Below are 13,675 nucleotides of genomic sequence, written 5' to 3'. Positions count from 1 at the left end.
TCACTTGAGACGATTTGTTAATGTTAGGTGGAATTAAATTAAAGATTGTTTTTTTTTTTATTTTTGTTTTTTATTTTATTTTTTTTCTTTTCTTTCTTTTATGCACTCACAAACATGCTGTTGCAGATCGGCACGCAATTTTAAAATACGTGTCAAGTGATAAAAATTCGCATCCAAAAAACACACCGGTAAAGAAAAATACAAACCGAAATCATTTTCCTCAGTAATTTTCTTTTTTTTGGGGGGGTTTAATTAATTAATTAATTGAGCTATTTTTTTTTGTTTTAGACCACTTTTCAGTTTACAAACAAAATCATTAATGACAATTTGAACAGTGAATTTTTTGACTTCAAAACAGTAATTATGTGTGTTTGAAGTTGTTGTTTATTGTTTTTAATGTCAACTTTCCTTGTGCTTTGTTTTCACAGCACATATTTTTTTGTTTGTGAATTATTATCAAAAAATGTAACACTCCAGCTTAAATAATATAAATTAATATTAATAAGAGTAATAATAGATAAATCAGATTTATTTTGTTTGTATTATGATATATTGGCGCAAGTTAAAATTAACTATTATTTTATTTTATTTTTTTGTTACAAAAAATTCAATGAATAAAAATGGATCAAGAATAGCCAACAGAAAATTTGGCTGGAGAGCAATTTTGAAATTTTGAAAAAAAAAACAAACCACCAAAATATCAAAAAACCCATTGATTGAAATAAAAACCATCAATAAGCTAAATTTCAAATAAATTCTAAAAAAAAAAAAAAAAAAACAAAATTAATTAAAATTTAGAAGTTGGGATGATTTCATTTAAAATCAACCAAAAAAAAAAATTGAAATATCATCTTTTTTTTTTTTTAATTAACATTTTAATATCTTATTTATTGTAACATTTATATATATTTGTTTGTTGTATTATATTTATATTTTTATTTTTGAAAAAGGTTATAAAAGAAAAAAAAATGACATTTTCAGCATCTGAAATTCAAGAATACAGAAGTACATTCGCCAAGTTTGATCAGAATGGTGATGGTCAAATCTCAGCAACCGAGTTGTCCTCTATCCTCACCGCACTTGGTGAAAAAGTCACTGGTATCCAAGTTAGAGATATGATGAAGGAGGTCGATACTGATCAGTCCGGTGGAATAGATTTTAATGAGTTCCTCAAAGTAGTTGAAATTGCTAAAAAGTCTGGTAGTGATACTGGATTTGCAAATGGTAAACAATTATTATTATTATTTTTAACATATATTATTACTTTTAACTAATTTCCTTTTTTTTTTTCTTCCATATTTCACTTTCATTTTTCATTTCCATAGTCGTTAAGAAAGTAGGTCAAGTCAATGTATTGAGTGGATATTCTGGATCCACATCATCAGGAACCACTCATTCCTACTCCGATGAGGAGAAGTACGCATTTATCGATTGGATCAACACCTGTTTAAAGTCGGATGTCGATTTGAAGGGTCATTTGCCAATCTCCACCGAGGGAGATGCCTTTTTCAAGGCATGTCACGACGGTCTCTTGTTGTGTAAGTTGATCAACGACGCCGTACCAGAGACAATCGACGAGCGTGTTCTCAACAAGAAGAATTTGAACACCTTCCGTATCAATGAGAATCAAGTGCTCTGCGTCAACTCTGCCAAAGCCATCGGTTGTTCCATCGTTAATATTGGTGCCACCGACTTGATGGAAGGTCGTGCCCATTTGATTATGGGTCTCGTATGGCAAATCATCAAGATTGGTTTGTTCGCCAAGATCAATCTTACCAATCACCCAGAGCTCTACCGTCTTTTGGAGCCAGGAGAAACCATTGAGGATCTCTTGAAGCTCTCGGTCGAGGAGATCTTGTTGCGTTGGTTCAACTACCACCTCCGTGAAGCCGGACACCCACGTCGTGTTAAGAACTTCACTGGTGACATCAAGGATTCCGAGTGCTACACTATCTTGTTGAAGCAAATCGCACCAAAGAATGCCGGTGTCGACACCAACGCACTGAACGAGTCGAACCTCGAGCGTCGTGCCGGTATGGTGTTGGACAATGCCGACAAGATCCAATGTCGTAAGTTCTTGCGTCCCAAGGACATTGTCAACGGAAATCAAAAGTTGAATTTGGCATTCGTCGCCAATCTCTTCAACACTCACCCAGCACTCGAGCCAGTCAAGGACGTACCAATCGTCATCGAGGAGACCCGTGAGGAAAAGACATTCCGTAACTGGATGAACTCACTCGGTGTCGATCCATACGTCAACAACCTCTACGAAGGTGTCTACGACGGTCTCGTCTTGATCCAACTCTTTGAGAAGGTCAAGCCAGGAATTGTAGACAACAAGCGTGTCAACTATCCACCATACAAAGCGATGGGTGGTGAGATGAAGAAGCTCGAGAACTGCAACTACGCCATCGAGCTCGGTAAGAAGATGAACTTCTCGTTGGTCGGAATCGACGGTAAGAACATCTATGACAAGAACAAGACTTTGACATTGTCGATCATCTGGCAGCTGATGAGAGCTCACGTACTCTCCATCTTGAACGCACTCTCCACCACCGGTAAGCCAATCGGTGATGCCGACATTGTCGAGTGGGCCAACAACAAGCTTCGTTCCGCCGGTAAGTCGACCATCTCTGGATTCAAAGACGGTAAGCTTGCCGATGCTCGTCCAATTTTGGATTTGATCGAAGCAATCCGTCCAGGATCTGTTGACAGCTCATTGGTTACCACCTCTGGTACCGCCGAAGACAACCTTTTGAACGCTAAGCTGGCAATCTCCACCGCCAGAAAGATTGGTGCCGTCGTATTCTCACTCCCAGAGGATATCGTTGAAGTCAAACCAAAGATGATGATGACTTTGTTTGCTGGTTTAATGGCTGTCAGTGTATAAATTAAATAATTAAATAAATAAAATTTAAAATATTATATATGTGTTATCAAAAAAAAAAAAAAAAAAAAAAAAAAGTTAACCAGGAAAAAAAATAGATATCTTTAGATTTGCAAATTTGTTATGATTATTTATCATTTTATTTATTATCAATTAAATTCAGATTTGTTTGTATAATCTTTGAAAGAAAATTAAAATTTATAACAACTCAAGTCGTTTTTAATTACGAGTCATTTTAAAGCAATAATTATTTTACAACAACAATTTGATTCCGCGAAAGGGGTCAGGTCAACAACCTGACCTTTCGTTTCGTGCAACTTTATTTGATTTGCGAGGTTTTTGAATAAAAAATCTGGGTGAGAAATTTAACAGTGGGTGGCTTTGTTGTAACAAAAAACAGAGAGACCCAAACACAACATCAAAATTAAACAAGTTTTTTTAAAAAAATTCATCAAAAAATTCGCAACAAAATTCAATCTACAACTTTTTATTCGCAAAGATTGGTCAAAATGGTCTTTGTTGTATTCTCACCTAAACTTGTAAATTAAAAAAAATAAAAATAAATATATATATATCTAATCAAATTCGCCAAATATCTAATTAATTTATAACTAAATAAAATAAAAAAAATAAAATAATGAGACGTATGTGTTGTTTTAAAATAAAGTATAATAATGCAAAGTAAATAGATTTTTAATTTTATTATCGGTATAATATAATATAGCAAGAAACGAAAATTATTGTGGAGGTTATTCTAGCAGCAGCGATGGATTCAACTCTAACGATTCTTCACAAAGTTTCAATTACAACACCACTAACTACTGCTCTCAATATCGTGGTGGATTCAAAGGTAGACAAAATTGGTGGTAAACAACAACCTATCGCCAATAATATCATCGATCGTCAGCAGCAGAAGCAGCAACATCAACAACTATTCAACTTTAAACTATTCAAAGAGATTAATTATCATAATCCACATAGCGATTTACCTCACTATGAAAATTTTGATAATAAACCATTTCTATGTATATTTTTTAAATGGGAATCAAAATTACCAACCATATTAATGGTTATTACTTATTCTTCCTGAAAATTCCTCTTCTTCCTCCTCCCCATCCTCCTCCCACTTACACACTCCCTTTCTCATTGATTTATAATAGTTAAAAAAATTACATGTAAATAGTTATTAAACCTCCCAAAGTTATTTATTATACATATTCAAATCAAAACAATATATATAATTTGTTAATTGATTTACACATTTCGATTATTTTTTATTTTTATTATTATGATATTATTCACACTCTCTATCTATTTCTCTTGCAAGATTAGAACTGCTCTTGGTGCCAACTCTTCTTCTGCCAGAGTTCTATTTAAAATTTCACCAGAGAGTTCTTTCTTTGGGAAGTTGGTACATAATACAAAATTGTTGATTCCTTTCTTTACAGAGATAAAGTAGTAGAGTTTCTGAATCTTGTCGTTGGCTGCGAATTGACCTTTGAGAATTTCACCGCCTGGCAAACGAATTTGAATTGTACAGTCACCAACGGTGCCGATGGTATCGGGTTGGGTCATCGGTGGAACTACGACTGGTGGTGGATTCTCAAACTTTTCTAAACCATCGTCAATGCTATCCTCTTCCTCCTCCTGTTCCTCCTCTGCTTTGGCTTCGTCGCCACTCGACTCTTCTTCTTCCTCCTCTTCGAGATTCACTTGTTTCTTCTTTGGCGCACCAGCAGGGTCCTGACCCAACGAACGCTGAATCGCCAATTCCAATTCCTCTTCCTCTGAAGTATATTTTCTTGGTTTCTTTACTTCTTTTGATTGTCCAATTATGTAGTGTTGTACTAATGTAACAGTAATAATAGCAATTTGAATATTAGTTAAAATGTTATTATTTAAGTGAAGTGTTTTTTGTTAGCCAACTTACAAAATTTATATGTATCATTTGAATCAATCATTCCTTCATGAGTTGCCTTTTTCATTCCGGTTTGTGGTTCGATGATTGAGATGTGTGGATATTTAGAGACCGGGTAGAGACTGCAGTAGGCGACACCCTCCGGGTTGTTGTGTGCAATCTGCCAAAAGATAAAGTGTTCTTTGATGTAGCCTTTCAGTCCTTTGTCCGACCACGTATCACGATTGAGTACCTGACAATCAAAGTTGCTGATATCCTGGATGTTTACGAGTAGCACCAACTTGCTGTCGGCAGCCAACTTCTTGACCTGATTGAATGTTCCAAACGAGAGAATATCGTAGGGTGGCTCGAAAAGCTTGGCCAACTGCTGTTGTTTCGGTGTTTGCTTGGGTATCGAGTTGGCACCACCGAATTTGCCCTCCGCCGAGAAGTCACGGAACGCCTCAAAGACGTTGGTGGTCGGCGCGGCACTCGAGCGAACACGACTCGCAGGATAGTAGGGATCGTCGTAGATTCCACCGTCGACCAGCGTCTCTATTGTCGATGGAATCGGTGCACGAACATTCTCATCGTCGAAACCGACATAGTCATCCTCTTTGATTCCACCGGTGCTACCGCTTCCACTTCCACTTCCAGCGGCACCGCTATATCCATGTGATATATCATTATAACCATTGTTGTTGTTTGATTTATTTGATGTCGATATATCTTGATTGTCATGTAATAAAAGATAATGATTGACACTAGCATCTAAATCCCAATTGTTTTGCTACAATAGTTTTCAAATTGTTGAATGATAATAATGTAATTTCATTGTTAATTAATCAACTGTTGTTTGTTATGATGATTATTGATCAATCAATACCTCTAATATTTGTATTGCTTCAGCTGGATCTGAAGAGTCTGTAAGTTGAAAGAATAACATAATCTTTTCATCATTATCCATTTTGTTTTTTTTTAACTTTTTAATATATCTAAAATGTATAGAATGATATAATATGTCAAGTTCTATATAAAATTTATTATGTATGTGTATATATATGTGAAATATTAAACGAATAATGAAAAAAATAAATGTTGTTGTTTTTTGATGATCAATTTTTAATTTACTTTTTTTTTTTTTTTTTTAAATTAAAAAAAACAATTTAATTTTAAATTTTTGTGTTCAATCCAAACACAAGTGCATATGTTCAGAATTTTTTTTGGGGAATTTTTTCTTAAATTAATTAGAATCGACGTTTTGTTAGACTCGTCTAAGAATTCAATGAACGAATATATATTTGATTTTTATTTTATTTTTATTTTCACAAGGAGAAATAGATCATTTACGATATTTAGTTTTACAATGAATTATATGTTATTGTTGATGTATCTCATGATCTAATGATTTACAATACAGTGGCATTCACCTTAATACCCAAGATACCCAACACAGTTGCAAGGATATTCAAATCAACAAGTGATTGATTCGAGTTTGATGTTTGACCAGTTAGAGTATTGTTACTGTTGTTCAACATTATTTCATTCTTCATTGTTGTTTGGCTGGTTTGAACTGATGATCCGAGTTTAGTGATTGATGCTTAGTTATTACAATATATAGATTAATACATTAAAATAGAAAAGAATAATTCTAATAAAGAATAGCTTACCAATTAAAGTCATTTTAGATAGTTTTGATTGTAGATATTGAATGTTTTTATATTTTAGTTCTTTTATGTTGTTTTTGATGATATTTATTGACTAAAAAGTAAAGTATTTATAGTTTCTTATCATTTTCATTCTGCTATCATATGAACGGTGAAATCTTGTAGAATCTTGAATCAAGATTATCAATATCCTAGTGTGTCAAGATATGTTGGTTAAATAATGAATAAATAGATATTCCGATATCCAACAAATGTCACATCCAATCATTTCAGTTAATTGCCTTGAATTAAATTTCAGTTGTTAAAAATGATCATCAGATTAAATTACTTTTGATTTATTAAAATATTGGTTATCCACCATCTGATTTATAATATTAAAACATAAAGATATGACTCTGATTATATTTGTTCAACTGATAGATTAAGATTAAATTAAAAATAAGTGCACTGACAAACCAAAATATTTTAACACACACACAAATCGAGTGGGTTATATAAATTTCCTTTTTAAAAATAATTTTCATCATTTTTAGTTTCAAGAGTAAACTGTGTGTTTTGTGTATGTTGATATGTCAGTGTGTCTGTCAATCACAATTCTATACTTTTATATCATTCTATTGAAATCTGATCAATATCTTTGATCATATATGGCATATCAATTTTCTGATTTATTATGAAAGAACACTATCCCCTTTTCAAACATAGAAAAATAAAACCTGGAATCATAAAAACATCTCTTAAAGGAAAATTAAGATATGGGTAATATTTGGTTGTAGATATTAATTATTGGAAAGTTATGTCATTTAAATTTGAATAATCAGTACTCAATAATAGATTGAGATTTCAATGATTTGGTGATCACCATTTATTATTCTAATAGGTCACAGCTTGCACATTATTTGAATAATCCATTCTTATCTTTATTATTCCAGATTAAGATCTGTGATTGATTTATTTAAATTCTATAAGATTCAATGTATGTACTTTGTCTGATATAAATTTCATATAAATAAAAAGATATTGAAAAAACCTATAAATATCGACCAACTTATTTTCAAAATATTAAAAGAATACAAATCAAATATTATTAAATTTGCTAGTATAATCTAAAATGACTTTAATTGGTTTGTAGTTTATACATTAGATCATTTGAATATAAAATTAATTTAAATTACTTTTTATTTAGCTTCAATCACCAAACTTGGATCATCAGTTCAAACCAGCCAAACAACATTCAAGAATGAAATAATGTTGAACAACAGTAACAATACTCTAACTGGTCAAACATCAAACTCGAATCAATCACTTGTTGATTTGAATATCCTTGCAACTGTATTGGGTATTTTGGGTATTAAGGTGAATGCCACTGTATTGTAAATCATTAAAAATCAACAATCATTGTATTATACTTAAATAAAATGATCATTTCCTAAATAATTATTGGTTGTTTATCTCTTGAAAAATGAGAATAAACCATTTGCCTGAGGTTTATTGTTATTATTATTATTGTTATTATTATTATTATTATTATCATCGTTTTGTTGTTGATTTGGTATTGCTTTGTTCAAAATCATATTTTTATGGATGTTGTATAGCTTCATAAATAGCTCTTCAATTCCTTGTCCAGTTTTGGCAGATGTCTCTATAAATGATATTCCAAGCGAATCCGCCAACTTATGACCGGTTTCATAGTCGATCACTCTTTTAGGACTATCACATTTGTTGCCAACCAATATTTTATATGCCATCGTTCCATTGTTCTCGTTGATCATGTTAAACAATCTTGTTACATCTAAATAGATTTATAATATTGTTAATGGATGATATGAATATTAAAAACAATTGAGTGTCACTCTTTTGATACCCATAAGTGGTAATATTATTTTTATAACTTACTTTCAAACGAACCGATATCTGTGACATCATAGACAATAATGATGGCTAGTTGACCAGGAATGTAGAAAATGTTAATTTTGTGGAATGAATTATTTCCACAGGTATCCCATAGTTGTAGCCTAATCGTAAATTTATCTTCAATGAATATACGCAGTGTGAAATCCAATTGAGTGACATTTCCAGGTGAACTATCGAAATCATTATTTGCAAATCTATTTATCATTTGTGTCTATATTGTAAAGATTAATAGTGAAGTTAATCGATGGTAGTATATTTGGATGTATTTACCTTTCCAACACAGGAATCTCCAAGTAACAAAAATTTAAATGTATAACTCGGAATGCCATTGTCATCGGTGGTTGGCACTAGATTCTTGAAATATCTTTCTTTAACGAGTTCCTTTGATAGTTCTTGTTTGGGTGTTATTATTGGATCAGTTCTCTGTTTAGGTATTCTTCGCTCTACGGTAGTTGTTGTGGTCTTAGTTTTCTTGGGAATATCATTTCGGTTGGTCACACCTATTGATAGTCGTACAAATTTTAGATAAGTATCAATATCATTCGGTGTTAATGTTGTGGTAATATTGTAATTATCGATGATCATATTATTTGTTGTTGATTGATTATCGATAACATTATTCTTTGAAATTGATTGTTTATATTGATTGTTATGAATATTGATTAACTTTAGGATGATAATATCGATGCTAGTAGTATGATCTTTGATAAAACTAACAATATTATTGTTATTGTACCGATAGTCAAACAATGTTTGATCATGATGTTTAATGAATTGTTGTACTGATTCTATCAATAGAACAGAATTAATAATCGATTCAATAGAATATCTAATAGTTGTATCATTATCATTATCATTATCATAATCTAAACTATCATCATTAATCTGATAATCTAAACTATCATCTGTAACACTATTATTACTACTATTGTTATTATTATTATTATGTTTTAAAGTATTAATTATTTTGATAAGTGATTTAAACTCATCTAATTTAAGATTAATCTGATCTTTAAGTAAATCGATATCATTTATAATCGGTTTCTTTAATTTAAGTTCCTCTTCAATCAAATATTTATGTAATATTGCAAAGTGATCGCTTATCTTTTGTTGTTTATCTTCGAGTGACCTGTATTGTTTTGATGAATCTTTTATTTTTAACCATAGATTATCAATTTGTGATTGTATATAGTTATTTTCTGTTTCTTTTGTACTATTAACATTATTATTATTATTACTTTCTTGAACATTCTCATTTCTATTACTAGTTTTATCTCTGTTACTACTATTATTGTTATTACTATTATTATTAATGAGCTTTGAGTTATCTATTGTCTTTAACAATTGTAATTTGATATCATCGATATGTTCACAAGTATGTCTGGGATGTGATTTTGGATGATCATTCGAACACCTGTAACAAAACGACAAATTACATTGAAAACAAATATATTCAAGTGTTTTATTATGTTTTGAACACTCTATTTCCATTTACTTATTGTGTGCAATTAAAGTGGTTGGTGTAATATGTCAGCAGGGATTGAAAAAACTTTGAAGAAATGCAATGTGTGAAAAAAATAATTATATTAATATTTCAAAAAATAATAAAAACTGTGTTTATGCTTTGAAGAAGAAAATCTTTAAAAAAAAGATCTTATTTATTATTATCCTTTGGATTTTCAATATAAAAACACAAACATTTTATTCACAAGCTACTAAAAACATTTGCAAGTTTGTTCAAATTAACAAAAGATTCTGGAGAATTGTCCAATTTAACTATTTCCAATTAATCCTGATTATATCAATTCCTTCTTGAAAGTTTGATTTGATTGAACTAAAGAAAAGTTTGGTGATCTAAGATTTTTTTTAATCAAGAAAAACAAAATTAATATAATCCTATAAATTTACATAGTAATTTATATTATGTGGAATTAATTCCATACTAATTAAGTCATTTTAGATAAATTTTAGATAAATTGAATTAATTTTTATTTCATAGATATAAGTGACAATTAATAGAAAGGACTAAATAAAATGTAATTAATTTTTTAGAAATTGTAAAATCTAAGAGTATATTTATTTTGTTGAAATCTTAATTTTCTAAAAAGAGATTTAATGTCAAGATTCAAGGTTATATTAATCTTTATTTGAATTGGGTAGAGCTTTTTTAAATTATCAAATGTCAGATATGATCAAAGATTGACCAGATTTCAGTAGACAATGATATAAAAATATAGAATTGTGATTGACAGACACACTGACACATCAACATACACAAAACACACAGATTACTCTTGAAACTAAAAATGATGACAATTATTTTTAAAAAGGAAATTTATATAACCCACTCGATTTGTGTGTGTTTAAACATTTTGGTTTGTCAGTGTACTTATTTTTAATTTAATCTTAATCTATCAGTTGAACAAATATAGTCAGAGTTATATCTTTATGTTTTAATATTATAAATCAGATGGTGGATCACCAATATTTTAATAAATCAAAAGTAATTTAATCTAATGATCATTTTTAACAACTGAAATTTAATTCAAGGCAATTAACTGAAATGATTGGATGTGACATTTGTTGGATATCGGAATATCTATACATTCATTATTTAACCAACATATCTTGACACACTAGGATAATTTGATGATCTTGATTCAAGATTCTACAAGATTTCACCGTTCTTATGATAGCAGAATGAAAATGATAAGAAACTATAAATACTTTACTTTTTAGTCAATAAATATCATCAAAAACAAAGTAAAATATAAAAATATAAAATACTTACAATCAAAACTATCAAAAATGACTTTAATTGGTAATTAAATCATATTAAAAACATATAAGGTCTTCCAAAGTAACTTAAATTCTAATCTATATATTCTGATATCTTAGCTTCAATCACCAAACTTGGATCATCTGTCCAAGCCAATCAAACAACAATGAAGAATGAAATAATGTTGAACAACAGTAACAATACTCTAACTGGTCAAACATCAAACTCGAATCAATCACTTGTTGATTTGAATATCCTTGCAACGGTATTGGGTATTTTGGGTATTAAGGTGAATGCCACTGTATTGTAAATCATTAAAAATCAACAATCATTGTATTATATTTAAATAAAATGATCATTTCCTAAAATTAAAAATTTTATTATTATTATTTATCTCTTGAAAAATGAGAATAAACCATTTGCCTGAGGTTTATTGTTATTATTATTATCATCGTTTTTTTGTTGATTTGGTATTGCTTTGTTCAAAATCATATTTTTATGGATGTTGTATAGCTTCATAAATAGCTCTTCAATTCCTTGTCCAGTTTTGGCAGATGTCTCCATAAATGATATTCCAAGCGAATCCGCCAAATTATGACCGGTTTCATAGTCGATCACTCTTTTAGGACTATCACATTTGTTGCCAACCAATATTTTATATGCCATCGTTCCATTGCTCTCGTTGATCAAGTTAAACAATCTTGTTACATCTAAATAGATTTATAATATTGTTAATGGATGATATGAATATTAAAAACAATTGAGTGTCACTCTTTTGATACCCATAAGTGGTAATATTATTTTTATAACTTACTTTCAAACGAAACGATATCGGTGACATCATAGACAATAATGATGGCTAGTTGACCAGGAAAGTAGAGACTGTTCATTCTGTGGAATGAATATGTTCCAGAGGTATCCCATAGTTGTAGCCTAATCGTAAATTTATCTTCAATGAATATACGCACTTTGAAATCCAAACTAGTGCCATGTCCAGGTGAACTATCGAATTCATTATGTGCAAATCTATTTATCATTTGTGTCTATATTGTAAAGATTAGTAATGAAGTTAATCGATGGTAGTATATTTGGATGTATTTACCTTTCCAACACAGGCATCTCCAAGTAACAAAAATTTAAATATATAAATCGGAATGCCATCGGAATTGGTGGTTGGCACTAGATTCTGGAGATATCTTTCTTTAACGAGTTCCTTTGATAGTTCTTGTTTGAATGTTATTATTGGATCAGTTCTTTGTTGTGGTATTCTTCTCTCTACGGTAGTTGTTGTGGTCTTAGTTGTCTTGAGAATATCATTTCGGTTGGTCACACTTATTGATAGTCGTACAAATTTTTGATAAGTATCAATATCATTCGGTGTTAATGTTGTGGTGATATTGTAACTATCGATGATCATATTATTATTTGTTGTTGATTGATTATCGATAACATTATTCTTTGAAATTGATTGTTTATATTGATTGTTATGAATATTGATTAACTTTAGGATGATAATATCGATGCTAGTAGTATGATCTTTGATAAAACTAACAATATTATTGTTATTGTACCGATAGTCAAACAATGTTTGATCATGATGTTTAATGAATTGTTGTACTGATTCTATCGATAGAGCAGAATTAATAATCGATTCAATAGAATATCTAATAGTTGTATCATTATCATTATCATTATCATTATCATTATCATTATCATTATCATTATCATTATCATTATCATTATCATTATCATTATCATTATCATTATCATAATCTAAACTATCATCATTAATCTGATAATCTAAACTATCATCTGTAACACTATTATTACTGCTAATACTACTATTGTTATTATTATTATTATGTTTTAAAGTATTAATTATTTTGATAAGTGATTTAAACTCATCTAATTTAAGATTAATCTGATCTTTAAGTAAATCGATATCATTTATAATCGGTTTCTTTAATTTAAGTTCTTCTTCAATCAAATATTTATGTAATATTGCAAAGTGATCGCTTATCTTTTGTTGTTTATCTTCGAGTGACCTGTATTGTTTTGATGAATCTTTTATTTTTAACCATAGATTATCAATTTGTGATTGTATATAGTTATTTTCTGTTTCTTTTGTACTATTATCATTATCATTATCATCATTATTATTACTACTTTCTTGAACATTCTCATTTCTATTACTATTTTTATCTCTGTTACTAATATTATTGTTATTATTATTAATGGGCTTTGAGTTATCTATTGTCTTTAACAACTGTAATTTGATATCATCGATATGTTCACAAGTATGTCTGGGATGTGATTTTGGATGATCATTCGAACACCTGTAACAAAACAACAAATTACATTGAAAACAAATATATTCAAGTGTTTTATTATGTTTTGAACACTCTATTTCCATTTATTTATAATATAAATTGTGTGCAATTAAAGTGGTTGGTGTAATATGTCAGCAGGGATTTGCAAAAAATGTTGAAGAAATTTGCAAAGTGCGGAACCAAATAAAAATATTATAATAT

The 13,675-nt window shown here is 29.9% G+C and overlaps 8 protein-coding genes across 8 annotated transcripts; 4 read left to right on the top strand and 4 right to left on the bottom strand.

Moving 5' to 3' along the window:
* Positions 1-968: 968 nt before the first annotated feature.
* On the top strand, positions 969-2,890 carry fimA (actin bundling protein; the record flags this gene model as incomplete). Its single annotated transcript, XM_020575246.1, has 2 exons — positions 969-1,224; positions 1,326-2,890. The coding sequence occupies 2 exons, from the start codon at positions 969-971 to the stop codon at positions 2,888-2,890; spliced, it is 1,821 nt and encodes a 606-aa protein (XP_020434766.1).
* Positions 2,891-3,396: 506 nt separating this feature from the next.
* On the top strand, positions 3,397-4,070 carry PPL_04341 (uncharacterized protein; the record flags this gene model as incomplete). The annotated part of the gene is made up of 3 exons (XM_020575245.1): positions 3,397-3,426; positions 3,612-3,912; positions 4,048-4,070. 3 exons carry the CDS (start codon positions 3,397-3,399, stop codon positions 4,068-4,070), a joined length of 354 nt encoding a protein of 117 aa, XP_020434765.1.
* A 128-nt stretch (positions 4,071-4,198) lies between these two features.
* PPL_04340 (UBX domain-containing protein) lies at positions 4,199-5,751 on the bottom strand (the record flags this gene model as incomplete). The annotated part of the gene is made up of 4 exons (XM_020575244.1): positions 4,199-4,734; positions 4,818-4,965; positions 5,074-5,574; positions 5,671-5,751. The coding sequence occupies 4 exons, from the start codon at positions 5,749-5,751 to the stop codon at positions 4,199-4,201; spliced, it is 1,266 nt and encodes a 421-aa protein (XP_020434764.1).
* A 55-nt stretch (positions 5,752-5,806) lies between these two features.
* On the bottom strand, positions 5,807-6,337 carry PPL_04339 (uncharacterized protein; the record flags this gene model as incomplete). The annotated part of the gene is made up of 2 exons (XM_020575243.1): positions 5,807-5,813; positions 6,198-6,337. The coding sequence occupies 2 exons, from the start codon at positions 6,335-6,337 to the stop codon at positions 5,807-5,809; spliced, it is 147 nt and encodes a 48-aa protein (XP_020434763.1).
* Positions 6,338-7,206: 869 nt separating this feature from the next.
* Positions 7,207-7,828, top strand: PPL_04338 (uncharacterized protein; the record flags this gene model as incomplete). Its single annotated transcript, XM_020575242.1, has 3 exons — positions 7,207-7,223; positions 7,384-7,427; positions 7,638-7,828. 3 exons carry the CDS (start codon positions 7,207-7,209, stop codon positions 7,826-7,828), a joined length of 252 nt encoding a protein of 83 aa, XP_020434762.1.
* A 71-nt stretch (positions 7,829-7,899) lies between these two features.
* PPL_04337 (Ras family protein) lies at positions 7,900-9,856 on the bottom strand (the record flags this gene model as incomplete). Its single annotated transcript, XM_020575241.1, has 3 exons — positions 7,900-8,243; positions 8,348-8,576; positions 8,636-9,856. The coding sequence occupies 3 exons, from the start codon at positions 9,854-9,856 to the stop codon at positions 7,900-7,902; spliced, it is 1,794 nt and encodes a 597-aa protein (XP_020434761.1).
* Positions 9,857-11,173: 1,317 nt separating this feature from the next.
* Positions 11,174-11,454, top strand: PPL_04336 (uncharacterized protein; the record flags this gene model as incomplete). Its single annotated transcript, XM_020575240.1, has 2 exons — positions 11,174-11,186; positions 11,264-11,454. 2 exons carry the CDS (start codon positions 11,174-11,176, stop codon positions 11,452-11,454), a joined length of 204 nt encoding a protein of 67 aa, XP_020434760.1.
* Positions 11,455-11,534: 80 nt separating this feature from the next.
* PPL_04335 (Rab family GTPase) lies at positions 11,535-13,557 on the bottom strand (the record flags this gene model as incomplete). The annotated part of the gene is made up of 3 exons (XM_020575239.1): positions 11,535-11,854; positions 11,959-12,187; positions 12,247-13,557. The coding sequence occupies 3 exons, from the start codon at positions 13,555-13,557 to the stop codon at positions 11,535-11,537; spliced, it is 1,860 nt and encodes a 619-aa protein (XP_020434759.1).
* Between the last annotated feature and the right edge of the window lie 118 nt (positions 13,558-13,675).

The sequence above is a fragment of the Heterostelium album genome, assembly GCF_000004825.1.
Source record: "Heterostelium album PN500 unplaced genomic scaffold PPL_contig9, whole genome shotgun sequence".
Taxonomy (NCBI): Eukaryota; Evosea; class Eumycetozoa; order Acytosteliales; family Acytosteliaceae; genus Heterostelium; species Heterostelium album.
Note: the sequence above shows the minus strand (reverse complement) of the source record. Positions and strands in the feature narration are given on the sequence as shown.